The following is a 14616-nucleotide window of genomic DNA, read 5'->3' on the forward strand; positions in this document are numbered from 1 at the left end:
AAAATTCCTGTTCTGCCTAAATAAATGTAGGCCATATAAAATAGATAGGAAATTAAAGATAGGCAGGAAAATTGGCTTCTTTCTTCTAATATTATCTAAAAGTATAAGCATAAATGAACAAAAGCTAGTTATGAGGATGCTGCTTTTATGTTTTTCATTTCATTGTGCATGTTAAAAATTTATTAATTCTATAAGGATCAAAAGATTTTGGAGCATAAGGCTGGATAGGCCTTCAGTAAGGGTTACATTCTTACTGAAGGGTCATGTCCTTCTGACTGAAGAAAGTTGATAACGGCTGTGGTTTTGCAGTTATAGAACCTTTTAAATGCCATGCTTGATGATATGAAAAACATCATATCAAAATGAGAATATTGGTAACTACTTGTTAAGGATTTTTATTCTTATTAATTTTTTAACTGGGTTCTCTAAAGAAGCCTAATTATTGAATGCTTTTGAAATTCTTTATTAGTTACCATTAGACTCATCTACTACTGACAATTAGTATTAAGTAGTTTTTTTTTTCCTTCCAACTTTACTGATATGTACTTGAAAAAGTATTAAGTAGTCTTTGTCACTAACATTTTAGGGGAGATTTAACAATTGTAGCAACATTTTAGAATGAACCCTGAGGAATGAAAAATCCTTTGATATCATCATTTCTGAATTACAAAATAACTTCCCAGTATTATTAAATCTGGTTGCAGTCAAGGTTAGTTGGCATTTCCTAAAGAGAATGGGCATTGCTTGGTGCACTTGTGAGTTAGGGGAGGGAAATGAAAAGGCTAAAGCTTCAAAGGCAATGAAGTATAGTACTTGGAAGCTGAGGAAGAGGAGAGAGTTAAGTGTGAGAGTAGGGAGACACGGAGAGAGAAGAGTACAATTTCTCGCTGGTATGTCTTTGTATACTCTCACACCTTTCATTCCTCTTCTTATCCATTTTGGTTCCTCAAGCACAAGGGAGAAACTGCACTCTTTCTCATATTCCTCATGGTCAAATATTCTAATGGTAATGATCTTCCTGTGGGAACACAAGACAAAGGCAAAACAAATGGTTGGAGTCACACGCTCATGCTCTTGGTGTCCACCAAGCTGAATGTTACTGTGATGTTATGGAGGGAGAACTGGCAGCACATGGACCTCCTGAGGTATGTAAAAGGGCATCTTGGGTACTCTTGGCTGGCCCCCATTAAGTTTGCTTTGCTAATTTACCACTTGCACAAATTTTCCCTGCCTTGGTTAGTACTCAGTAGGTATCCCAAATTAGGAAGATAAATAAAAAAGTTGGCATCATTTTGGTATTGCATGGCATCTGCACCAACTTTTCCAGAAATGGAAGTTTGACTGACTGCCCTGAAAATTAATCTCTCAGACTCTAATGCGCAGAGTGGCCCAAACTGGCCAATGTAGCTACAGGTCTGCCTGCCGTGGTGCAGCGTGAGATCTATGCCCTGTTACATAGGCGGAGGGATGTGTGCATTGTAAGTCATGTTCTGAAGAGTGCAGGCTTCCAGGGGTGGCACAGGCCAGCAGAAGCTGTTGGGCTCAGCCCCGGAGCAGCTCCCCCACCTTTCTTCTCACTCATCTCCACCAGGCGGGGCTCTCCAATCTCAAGGAAGAAGGTCTTGTTTTTCTCATACTCCTCATCATCAATTACCTTGACAGATATTGTTTTGCTGAAACAGAGAAGAGTAGAAATTGACGAACGAGGGGAAGAGGAAAGAGAAGAGAAGGAACATAGACAAGAGGAAAGCAAGGTTAACAAGTGGCACTTCCAGACAAACAGCAATTGAGAAACTTCTGTACTGTGAGTTTTTTCTTCAAGAATGGGTATCAGATAGATCTGGAAGGTTGGAGAGGTCACCCAGTGCATAGCTCCCCTGCCCAGGACCATCGACTTGTTTTGGGCCAAATATAGCACTCAGTACTAATAGGTTTATCACCATCATGAGAAGGAAAAGCAGAAAAACACAGATCACAATAATAAGAAGAGAAAAATATATTTATTTAGTGAATGCCTTCATCAGCAGATTGTCTAAGCTGTGCCCTGGAATTCACTCTTTTAGAACACATCAATAAATCGTATCAAAACATTAATGGAGGTTACCTCTGAGTGACTGGCTTATGGGTTACTTTTTCTTTCATTGTGATTTACTATATTTCCAAATGTAATATTTTTATCATGAAATTTTACTAAAGTAATAAATGTATACAAACATCACAAAAGAAAATATAAAGTCTTTTATCTTACCCCACCCAGTGTCCTAGAATCAAACTCTTGCTCAGGTTAGTCAGGTTTTCTTGCTGGGCCACAACAGGAAGTTGTTCATGTTTTGTTTGCCTTTCTACAGACGGAAACTGTGGCCTCTCAACAGCTGTTTTGAAAGTGGGGTGGCAGCAGGTGGGAGTCATGATGTCGTGGTTATTTTCATCCCTCCCAAAATTGAGTTTTAACTTTCACTGAATATGCCATTTACACTACTTTCAAAGTCCACTGATACAACAAGGTATTCCGATAAGAATTCTTCCCATAATCTAAACTCCAGTAGTTCTTGCCCTATGATCCTATGGCTGTGAGTGATTGACAGGCAGGTAGGACAAATGCAAATATTATGCAAATTCCAACTTTCTGTGAGTATCCTTGATGACGCTGAGAACAAATCAATCTAATGTTACCTCAATTAATAAGGGCTTAAACATTTCATATATTACAACTTACTCCCCCTAAACACTGATTTGTCCTTGAAATTTTTTTTCAATAACATTGGCCAAGAACATTTCTGATTAAAATTTTTGAAACAATCAGTTTGTCTAGACACAAAGTTTTAATGGCATACCATAGAGAGTCTTTAAGTTTGATGGAGTTTTCTAGGTCTTCTGGAAGGAAATTGATTTACAATTTTGTTTGTATTTTATTGATCAAAGCCATCAAGTTTCATTTAGACCTATACATGCTAAAGACCATCAGTTTTCTTTCTTAGTGTTGAGGGAAACACAGATAGAAGTTGCTTTTAATTCTCTGAATTTCCCATCCATTAATGCCAAATGCTTAAGACTTGCATTCTTGGCTTAGCATCGTAGAAGTGAGACCAAGTGATTGGTTCTGGTCCCCTGAAGCCCCATAAGTACTCTCTGTTCCTCAGCTAAAGAAAATCCCTGCATGAAGCTCACATCCCAATTTCTCACTCCCAAGAAGTTGGAGTTCATGAAACTACTTTTTCTATTTCAGCTCTCTCCTTAAAGACTGAAATACTTATTCTTGATGAGCATTTTAGCTATAAATGACAAAAGTAACAATCATTTTTTAGAGTAGCTAGATATTTACAAAACTACCAACAGTATGACAAAGTCTAGTTACATGTATGCCATGAACAGTTCTTTCCTAACTTTTAGAGCTATGTTTTTGGAATTCACATATTTTTTTAGTATAAAAAATTAGCCTGCCCTGAATAAGCTGGGATATTAAATTATTCCCCAATTTCCCAAAAATATAAAATATCAGGGAAAGCATAAGAGGATAGATGTAAAGAATGATGATATTTGGACTTTTTATTTCAAAACTGAATTTGATGTAAGATACATCAGTCTTACATAAAATATCTATATAAGACCTATACTCTTCTATGGATCAGATTTAACCTACAAAAACCTACCAAATGTCTCTTCTCTTTGTCATCCAAACTCAGGCATTTTAGGTATTTAATTGCCATCTTACAGTATTGCAACCCTCAACTATAGTTGTACATTTCTACTAAAACAATCAGTACCATGCGACTAAGAGTGGGATAGTATTGATGGACACTGAAAGGACTGTGCTACTGTCTGCCAGACCTCATGGCCCAACATCCATTATCAAGGCACTTCATCGTAGGGTACATCAAACTGAAACCACTCCCATTGTGAGAGAGCCAGGTTGCAATGTTCTTGCTTGTGTTACTTACAAATATTTGATGTTATATTTCTTCATCTTGTATTACCGACCCAGCCTGCATCTTATCACATATTTTACTGGATTGTAGAAATAAAGAAAGCACAGTGGGGATGGTGGAAGTCACCTTATTAATGCGGTGAGTGTTTGTGTAGGAAAGGCACCACTTTCATGCCCACAGAGCAATATGACAACATATTCACATATAAATATAAACAAGCAAACAGCCTATTGTTTCTTATCTTTGGTGAATATCATAGATTTTAATCCTCTATTGTGGTAATAGCTTTATTTTCTATACTCTGGAGTAGCTTATGAGTGTGAGAAATATTGTTATACAGCCCCACACAATGTGTATAATAAAATAAACGTTTACCATTTATCATTAGAGAATCTCTATTCACTAGAATCACAATCCCTAGAAAATATTTAAGTATTGGATAACTGTGATACTAGAAATTTGAAGATGAAGAAAAAGAAAAAAGTACTTCTGTAGGTGCCTGGCAAAGACTTCTAAAATAGATGGAATTTGCATAATGGCAAATCATTTCAAAATCATTAGAAATAGAATCAATAATGACCCTGACAGGAGAAGCCATTAAATTATATATTGATTTAGCTCCTCTTGCACAGTAAAGCTATTAATAGGAAACTTGATTATTAAAGGACATTTCAGTGGGTCTAAAGTAGCAGAATGAAGTCAGTCCTTATGAATTAGCCCTTAAATCAACAGAGTCAAAAAGTAGAAGGCATTGGTAATGTTCACCTCTTGTTTCAGAACAGAACTATTTCCCTCAGCAAAGGTAGCAAAGGTGAAATAAACCAATGTAATTTTTGAAGGAACATATCCTTGGGAGGCCTTCTCCTCACTTTCCAGAGCCTAATGCATAAAGGATACTGTGGCTATGTCTTCCATCACAGGAGCTGTTACATGGCATGGGGTTGGCTTAGTGAAGACACCAGTTATTCTGGCTTGATAATCAGCAAAACCATGCCCTGTTCCTCATAGTTTTGCAGTAGATCCACAATCTCAAGGACTGAATGGACCTCGAACGTTTTCCAGTCTGCCCCATTGCCACACCAATCCCATGTCGACAGGCCTTTTGCACTGTTGCAAGGACTCCATCTCCCTGAGGACACAGATCCATGGTGGCTGTTCTGTTTACCAAAGGAAGCAGTCAGATAGCTGTTGTCACTTCTTTACATTGACAGATTAACAAAAACAAGACTGTAACAATTGGGTAGGTGTAGCCTTTCATCTAAACACAATTCTTGCATTATTATTGCACTGATAAGGAACAAATAGAAAAACTGGTGTCAAGCAATTTTCAACTACCATAATTATTATGAACAAGGTTAGGAGAACTCATTTTTTTACAACTCTTTAAATGTGAACATCATACTATAAAATTGTATTTTCTGGAAACTAGCAAAGCAGTTACAAATCTTATAACATTAAAATATTTCTCAATGTGGCCAAAATTTTTATGGAAGTACATTTTGGTTCCATTTCTTAAAAAAAAAAATTGGTTAAGAAAGATCAGTTTATTTAGTGGAAAAATACAGATCATCCCTTTTGATTTTTGCAGGGCCTTTCACATGATGATACCAAACCCTCACCTATACTTTACTTCTCTGTCTCTTTTTCTTATCTGATGGGTCACAAAGGACCCGAACACCTTCAAACAGAATAACAAGGAGTCCTATATCTGGTGGTGACTTAGGCAGATAGAAAGGAAAGAAAGGTGGCTTTATTAGTGGTTGAAAAAGAAAGTCTCTTCAAAATATATTTTAGTCACTCATTGTTAAGCTGAAGTGGTATCACAGTCTCTTGTTCAATATAAGCCTCATTTTGTCCTTCTGTGGGTTTTTTTCTCCCTAAGACTGCCCTTGATGTTTGGGGGAAGATGAGAAAAAGATAAGTTGGAGGATGAGAGAGAAGAGACTCCTGTCTAAATTCTCACACAAAAGATTTTAGTGAGGATTTCACATATTTAGATGCTGCAGTGGCTTTTATTTTATTTTATTTTTAAAGATTTGCCCTCTCTTTAGGCATCCTCAGAGGTCAATGGAATGATGGGCACTTTGCATTTTTTAATTCACAGATCTTCAGAACTGCCCTAGAAGTAATTCCTAGTACCTACAGTTGTCAGAGAAAACAGTGACTCTCCGAGAAGTTAGTAAGTCCCAAGGTCACGAAGTGAATCTCCTGTAACTGGCTCCAAGGACCAATGACTTTCAATTATATGACTCAGAGTCAACCGCTAGGTCCCTTATTCATTCAACTGTGCAGTATTTTATGACCACTTTAAAGGATCTGGGTCATTATTTTAAATTAATATAGAGGTTTATTGTTTCCTCTTTACATTAACAAAGACTGTATGAACAATGATGGAATTTCAATTCTGGTTTTAAAAAGATGGCAGCACATATTGTAGTCCATGATGGCTGCCTTAAAAAGTTAAACCCTTGAGGAGATAAAGGTTTAATTGAAAAGGGCCAAGAACGGTGTAGGGTTTCACCAGCCCTGGGGACTTTGATAGCCAACCAGCAGCCTCAGTCTCAACCTCACCCTTCGTGGGAAGCGTGTTAGAATGGCAGAATCTCAGGCCTCATCCAGACCCTCGGAATCAGAATGTGCATTTTAACAAGATCCCCAGATGACGCCTATGCATGTCCAAGTCTGAGAAGCACCAATCTAGAGTGGACAATGGGTTTTTTTTATTAAGTTGGACAACAAATTAAGAGGCCGGTAATAGTTGGGCTTGTGTTTTGGACGTAGCTGCATATTAAAATCACGTGTGAGGCTTTGCAAACTATAAGTGCCTAAACCCACTCCAGATCAGTTAAATCAAACTCTGGTTATGTGAACCTCCCCCCTCCCAGCATCAATATAGTTTTTAGAAGTTTTTTAGGTGGTTCTAATATGCATCTGGGGCTGGGAACTGGCTCATGGAAAGTCAGAATGTATGTCCTGATCTTTAAAAGAACCCATCAAAAAAAAAAAAAAAAAGAATGGATAGAATTGTAAGAAAGTCAAAACTGAACAATAAATCTATTAATAGTTAGCAATCTTGGTGGAAACATGAGATAAACATTTCGCTTTGCCCTTCACTGGTGTTCTTTTCTGGATTATATGGTGTCCTTAAAGTTGTTGCTTTCCCCTCTCAGAAAATGCTGGTCTCTGCAGGCAACCTTAATAGTATTAGGTGAGAAAATACCTTTAGCATTGAGGCAGCAGAATTTACGCTCATGCAGAATAATTTCCTTCTCAACAAAGTGAGGAAGGAAAAGTGGTGATAGGCTTTTACACAACAGTGGTTACACCTAGAGAGTAGACAAACTAAGAGTTTTAATTGCCACAGAAGATAGTATTGCCTCATGCCTCCCACTCAGAAAGCCTCTGAGTCATGTCAGTTAGAGGTCATGCAGTGCAACTGGAACTTTGCCACATGTCAGCCACCACACTCTCAGACTCAAGAAAGAAGTGACCCAGGACTGACCACACATGAATCCAGCACCTTCTCTGACCATAGAGTGATGTCATCAGGTGAGATGAGTTTGAAATTTGATCCACGATGGACCTGATGTTAAAAGCTTCAGGATAGACTCCTACAACTCAAAAAGACAAACCAGCAAAAAATGGGCAAAAGATCTGAACAGGCACTTCTCCAAAGAAGATAGCTGAATGGCCAATAAGTACAAGAAAAGAGGCTCCACGTCATTAGCCATCAGGGAAATGCAAATGAAACCACAATGAGATACCAAGTCACACCCACTAGGATGACTATAATCAAAACGACAGATGATAACAAGTGTTGGTGAAAATGTAGAGAAATTGGAACCCTCATACACTACTGGTAGGAATGTAAAATGGTGCAGCCACTTTGGAAAAGTCCTCAGATGTTTAAAAATAAGAGTTACCATAAACCATGAAAACATTCTAAATGAAAGAAGCCAGACAAAAAAGGCCACATGTTGTATGAGTCCATTTATATGAAAAAGTCCAGAACAGGCAAATCCAGAAACAGAAAGTAGATGACTGGTTGCCTAGAGATAGGGGCTTGGGGATAAAAGGGCAGGGAGTGGGATGATTGCTAATGTGTATAGGATTTCATTTTGGGGTAATGAAATGTTCTAAAATTGATTGCAGTAGCAGTTGTACAATTCTGAGAAGATGCTAAAACCCAATGAATTGTACATTTTACGTGGGTGAATTCTATGGTAGGTGAATTATGTCTTAATAAAGCTGTTATTTAAATAAAAAAATAAACAAGCTTTAGGCTAAATCTTAGTCTTTGGAAAAGGCTGTTTCCTTGGATGAGAAAAGGTTGTGAGAATGTTGGGAGTTTTCAGCGAGGAGTTTCAAATTTTGCTAGTACTGCCAAACAGAAAACTAGGGTACTGCATGCCATGTGACAGCGAAACCACTGACATCAAAGCTAAGTGCCATTGTGGTGTCTGTCAGCTACACTACCCCTCATTCCATTCCCTTCCTGAGGATTTCGCACAGAATGCTGGCTGCCTCCTCCAGCATCAGGGGCTATTGATGTTGTACTCTGACACGCTAAGCATTTCTGGTGGCTGTAACCTCAGGCTAGCTTCCTGAGCTTGTTTCTTTTCCCCATAGTATAAAGTATTATGAAAATGTCCGAAGAAGTATTTCTTTTATGACATTCATTGTAAAAGGAAAGAAAAGAACTATAATCACAGGGATGTCTGCTGCCCTTGCAAAGTCAATAGCTCTCTTCACGTCACCTTGGGCATTTTCTTGCTCCTTTGTTGGCATTTATTTTTCTCCACCTATGGGGAATGATAAGGTTGCCATGGATTGCCTTTGTATCACTTGGTTTAAATTCTTGGTGCATTTTAAGCCTTTTTTTTTTTTTCATTTAAAAAATAGATTGGTGAGTCGCTTAGTGATTTGGGGTTAGGGAAAGAAAGGGGCAGTCAAAGAAGATCCATGCATATACTTTTGTCATTTTCTATAAGTGACCCAAATCAACCCCTTCCTCTAGTAAACACTCCAAATAGGATAAGAACAGGCTGCTATTCATATTATTTCCACTAATATCTTTACAACATATTTAGATTATTGGTGAGAAACTCTGGACATGGATTCACTTGGGAATTTGCTCAACATCCCATGCTAGTATAGTTACAGAAAAAGGACTAGATCATGATGTAAATCAATTGTTTGCTTTCTCAAATGTTAAGAGCATTAAACTGGGACACAGACTACCCAGGTTCATAACTTAGCTCTGCTACTTTCTAGCTGAGGTATTTGGGTCAGTTCCGGCATCTTTCTAAACATCAAATAGGGATAATAAATCTCCCCTTACAGCAATTATGATGATCACAGTGTTGTGATGATCAAATAGTGGGTGTCATCATTTATCAAATATAATAAAACTTCACAGGTTGTTGCAAAGGTCAAATAATATATGCATGCAAAAATTATTTAGTAAATGGATATAAAACATTAAGCACTGTTATCACTAGTTGAAAAAGAGTATTACTTGCCTGCCCACCCCAGTCACCACAAGGGACATTGGCAGATGGTGAGGTGGGGGTCAGGAAATGGTCCATGGAGTAATGAGAAATACCCTCAAGTCCACGCTCACGGATAGTTTTGGATCAAATACCATATAGTAGGGCATCCAAATACAGAACCCTAAACTCAAAAGAAACATTGAGCACAAGAGCTACTGTGTGTAGCTTCCCAGCTCCAGCTCTTCCAGGTCCTGGGATTTACCACTAGCTGGATACGCACAGGTTATCAGAAACCATCCTTTTCCTGGACTTCTTGCTGAAGCAGAGCCTGACAAACAGCGATGATGCTATTCTGTAATGTAAATAGATTCCAAAGATGAGAGCTGCTAAAGTAGCTAAATCAAAATAATTTTCTGGGAGGCCTTATCATCCATGCCTTGATCTCTTTGCATTGTCAAGCAGTTATTGAAATCATTGCTTCAAGCAGAGCAAGAGGCAGCGACAGCTGAAGTCCTGCTGTTCCCAGGGAGACCAGGGGAGTTTTAGAGAGCACTGGAGTGGGGGGTTTACAACACAACCTTGCCCTATTTTGTTTCCCTCTGCTCCCTTTTAAAACTGAATGCCAACCAATTCATTTTTTCAAATGCAAAATAGGAATAAATGTAATTCTTCTTTGGTCTTTCTCCTTTTAGAAATCAATTGTCAGGTTTAGTCTCAAGAGAAAAACTTATGAGCAGCTTTCCTGTCCCTAGAAGACATGCCAGTTGGCCACAGCGATCCACAGTTATTGTTCCAATAAATAAAATGCTGGGCATTCCAATATTTCTCCAGTCTTCTGTCCTATTATAGTGGGCTACTGAGAAAATCACATGAGTAAAGTTCATTAAGAGAAAATGACATGGGTGTATTAAAAATTGACCATAATTTTGTGATATAGAAAATTTACAACTTACCATTGCCCCATTCCTTTGCAGTCAATAAACTTCAGTCTTAAGGAGGATAAAGTAATATGAATCTTGGGTTTGCTACCTAAATGTGCATGCTGAGACAGTTTGTGCATTCAGTGAAAAATAAAGTGGATCAAGCATTGGGCATCATGTTGGAATATGTCAACAAAGATCTTGGTCTATTTTTTCTGTCATTAAATAATACCAGCATTGCACAAATTCTATGAAAGGGGAACTTTGAACAAAATGTTGGAAGATTCTCAATTATTCTTAGGACTACATATTTGTCTATAATCTGAGATCTTAACTGTACTCCTTGAATGGAGATTCTCTAGAAAAAAATTGTTTTAACAAATTCTTCAACATTGAGGGTAAGGTTAAGAATGCATTTTGGCAAAGAGCATCTTTTCTATAAACTGAAGACATAAACATCTTTGGTTCAGTTTTAGAAACTATTTTCATTCCTCAATTTGCCACTGCCTTTTGTAAGGATTTAGAATGATGATGAAATTGATGCTGCTGGGTTTCAAAGAGACTGTTTGTTTCCCATCTTTTCAAAAGTTCTCTTCTGCCTGAACATTTTAAACATTCCTGGTTGTAATTAGACTCTTTCCAGAGATTATTGAGACCTTTGGGCCTTCCTCCTTTGTCGAGTTTCTTTGTTCAAAGTGAAGAGTTTTGCGGAAAACAATGGAAGAATTTCACTCCTGAAATGTTACAGGACAGCAGCTAGAATGTGCCGAAAGCATCTCTGTCAGAAAGAGGCCAGCTTTAAAGCAGAACAGCAGGAAATAAGCTGGGCTTTCTTAACTTTTTAAATTCAAATTCTCCTTCTCTCCTTTTGTTCCTTCCCACTCTGTGTCCATATCCATAAAATACACATCGGCAAATCAATCTCTCTCTGCATGCATTTGTATAAAATATTCTTAAAGATGAATGTTGTTATTTTCTTGAATATGGCTAAAATAAATCAATAATCAGTGAATTGAAGCTGATTTTTAAATTTCACATTTTTATTCCATGTCTAATATTTTGTTGCTATTTTATATTAGATTAAGTAATCAATACTTGTGTTTTCATAGTATGAAATCTATAAATATGTCTGGATTTTAGGTTTGCATTTCACAATGGCAGCCTATGGTTTATAAAAAATTAAATAATAAGAATACTTATCGAGTGGGATATAATGTTGGAAAGGCAGGTTGGGCTCAGTTTTGTTTGTTCTGAAGGTATTCTGTAAAAGTTCTCTAAGAATTCCATTAAACTACAGTCAATCTGTAGGCAATTGTAATACAATGGTAAGTATTTGTGTATCTAAATCTACCTAAACATAAAAAAGGTACAGTAAAAATATAGAATTATAATCTTATGGGATCAATGTCATATATATAGTCTGTCATTGACTGAAATGTCATGCCATTATGGGGCACATAACTGTATTCCGGTGTTAATTTGTTACCATAAATAACATAATTATTAAGGCTAATTGTGCCAATATCACCATGGCTCAGAGTGATTCCACAGTAATGGTGAGGTAAAAAGACCTAAAATACTTTCTTAGGAAAGGGACTCAGGTTGGAGAATTCTCACTCCTCCATTCACTACCTGCACCCATGTTAGTTTCCTCCTCCTGCTAAGGCTCAAATTCCTGCTCTGCAAAACGGTTATAATAATAGTGGGTATTTCATTTGATTGCTGTAATTATTAATTGTGATAATATATATAAAATGTTTGACACAGAGTCTGACACATAGTAGGTGTTAAATGAATATTACCTATTTCTATTATGACCATAAACAATATTGTGTCAAGTCAACAACTGAGATTTTTGGAATGGGACTGCCTGTGACCTCATGTGGGTGACCTTATATCTTAGTTTTCTCATCTGTACACATGGAATAATTATATCATAAGGTTGTCAAGGGGATGAAGGGGTTACATAGGAAAATAGAACAGGACCTGGAACATAGTAAGCACTCAGTAAGTGATGGTTGTCATCATAAGAATTATTATCATTACAGAGAGCAACGAAAAAAAACAGGAACTAAAGTATATCAGTAAGCTAATTTACTGATATCATGGGGGAGGTCAGTAAAAATCAATGACAGATTTTTTTAAACCAAATTTTCAGTGTGTCCCTTTGGCTCTTGCTTTTCCTGATAACCTAGACAAAACTAAACTTGCTCCTAAACAGACTTCTGTCCTTGTTTATGTGAAACATAAGTTGCCAGAATGAACAATAATTTGTAATAGCAAGTTTGTATTTCAAAGATTCTTTCTCACTAAATATAAATAAAATAATGTGGATTATTTTAGGATAATGTATGTTTTTTTTCTTAAAGTGTTTTTCTGCTTATTAAAGTAATGCTTGTTCATTGTTGACAATTTGACAAATGCAGAAAGGAAGAAAAAAATTCACACACAATCTCACCACAAGAGCTCAACATTTGACATTTAACAATTAAAAATTTTAATTAGATTTCCCCAAATATTATGAACTTTTGATATTTTTCTTTGGATGACCTACTTGGGATTTAGCTTTTTTAGAGGTGAATGTTTATTTTCCCTATAATTCTGTTTACATGCTTGAGCCCCAACCTGGATCTTTATGTAGATGGTAGCGTTTCCCATTTCTTTTTTCTATTGGCCTCCATGGAAGTTCTTGTCTGAATTCTGCCATATGGAAAATTTGTATATCCCGTTTTAAAAGGAGAAATTCTCTCCTTGGTCATTACTAACCTTTTGGCTAGTTTTGCTGGAAAATTTTTCAGGATTCAGCTGCCAATGTTGTTTCCCTAGAAGGCTGTTCTGGCTACCTCACTAAGCCTCATGTTTGCTCTGTAACAAATAATTCCTCATGCTAAGTCACTTGCAAATACCAATGTTTAGCGCCCTTCTACTAATCACCCATTCCCAGGTTTGTCATCAAAACAGCATTAGTCATTTTCCACTCAAGTTCAGCCTTTGCCTTCCCAAACACTACACTTTCCAACCTAGAAACACAATTTCTCAATCAGTGGTCATAGGAATCTCCCTGTTCACCTCTCATTATACAGATAAGTAAACTGAGACTTAATGAAATTAGCCAATGCCTCAAAGCTAGTGGATACCAGGCTCAGGATTAAAACTCATCTCCAGACTCAAAATCCACATCTGGTATTCATTTACTCTGCCATTATCCTAGTGTTTTTCTTCTCTGGTGTGGAAGTCTACTTCACCACTCTTCATAGAAAACCTTTCCTTTCTTCCTCTCTTTTTAATTAAAAACTGATGCTAACAACAATAGAAAATGCATGATTTTCATCGCCATTTCATCATTGTCCACCATGCAGAGGGCTGCTTTGTAAATTTCATGGCTCATACAATGGAAACATGCACCTCCTTTAGTAAGGATGGCTGTGTAGAATCATGGCCTGAAGAATCTTTGACCTGAAACAAATCTACACCATCCACAGAAACACTGAATGAAAAGTAAAGGTAAAATAATAGCCAATACAAACGAAGCCTTAGTCTCACTAGTATTCCCCAGTCTTCTGGGCATCACACTTAGCAGCTGCCCTTCTTTGTACTTGTCTTTCTTCCTTTTTCAACCAGGGTCATTGTGTGCAGCCCCTCTCTTCCACTAGATAAGGAAGCTGACAATCTACACTGAGGTGGGAATGGTCAATAATTGTGTGTGTGTTTCCACTTAGAAGATATTCTTACACTTTTAAAAGGAACTCCATTTTCTTAATTCAAAGGGAGAAATTTTGAAAGGAATTAGCTTTGCAGCAATATGGCAAACCTGTAAGCATGCTGAATAGTGTGCCTCTGTATGGTCGAATACATCTGGAATATCTAATCACAAACAGGTAAAAATTAAAACTAGTATAAACTATGAATTAAAAATTACTATCACCGAAGTATCAAGTGCCTCAATATGCCTGCCCCTTGCTTTCTGTGGCTGCCTCCCACTCTGCAAAGCACAGTTAATTCCCTGACTGTGGACTCTCACTGAACTTTTCACAACAGCACTCATTTGAATGGTTCAAGGTTTTCTGAGTCTTCCACTTAGTTTAAAACCACATCAAACAGTTATCATTTTGGACTTCATATTCCTAATAGAAGGTACTCAAGGCATTTTATAGGAAAGCATCACAAGATAAAATAAGCAAGGACATAAATTATCTATTTCATTGATACCAGCAATTTAAAGCTTAAAATCAAAATTAACCAAAACCAGAATGGATTTTATTGGCTTTAGACTGAAAA

General features: G+C 37.2%; 1 protein-coding gene across 10 annotated transcripts in view; it reads right to left on the reverse strand.

The window, feature by feature from the left end:
• Positions 1 to 14616, reverse strand: part of SLC8A1 (solute carrier family 8 member A1) — a 367481-nt gene that overhangs the window by 65142 nt on the left and 287723 nt on the right. For 7 of the 10 annotated variants that reach the window (XM_045549463.1, XM_045549462.1, XM_045549465.1 and 4 more), the window contains one exon: positions 1567 to 1673. In XM_045549463.1, the coding sequence (XP_045405419.1) occupies positions 1567 to 1673 (107 nt within the window). Of the gene's footprint in view, positions 1 to 914; positions 1019 to 1566; positions 1674 to 14616 lie in introns of all 10 variants that reach the window. The other 3 variants (XM_045549470.1, XM_045549469.1, XM_045549467.1) reach the window with 1 other exon arrangement.

Source organism: Lemur catta, chromosome 4 (genome assembly GCF_020740605.2).
Source record: "Lemur catta isolate mLemCat1 chromosome 4, mLemCat1.pri, whole genome shotgun sequence".
NCBI classification, from domain to species: Eukaryota; Metazoa; Chordata; class Mammalia; order Primates; family Lemuridae; genus Lemur; species Lemur catta.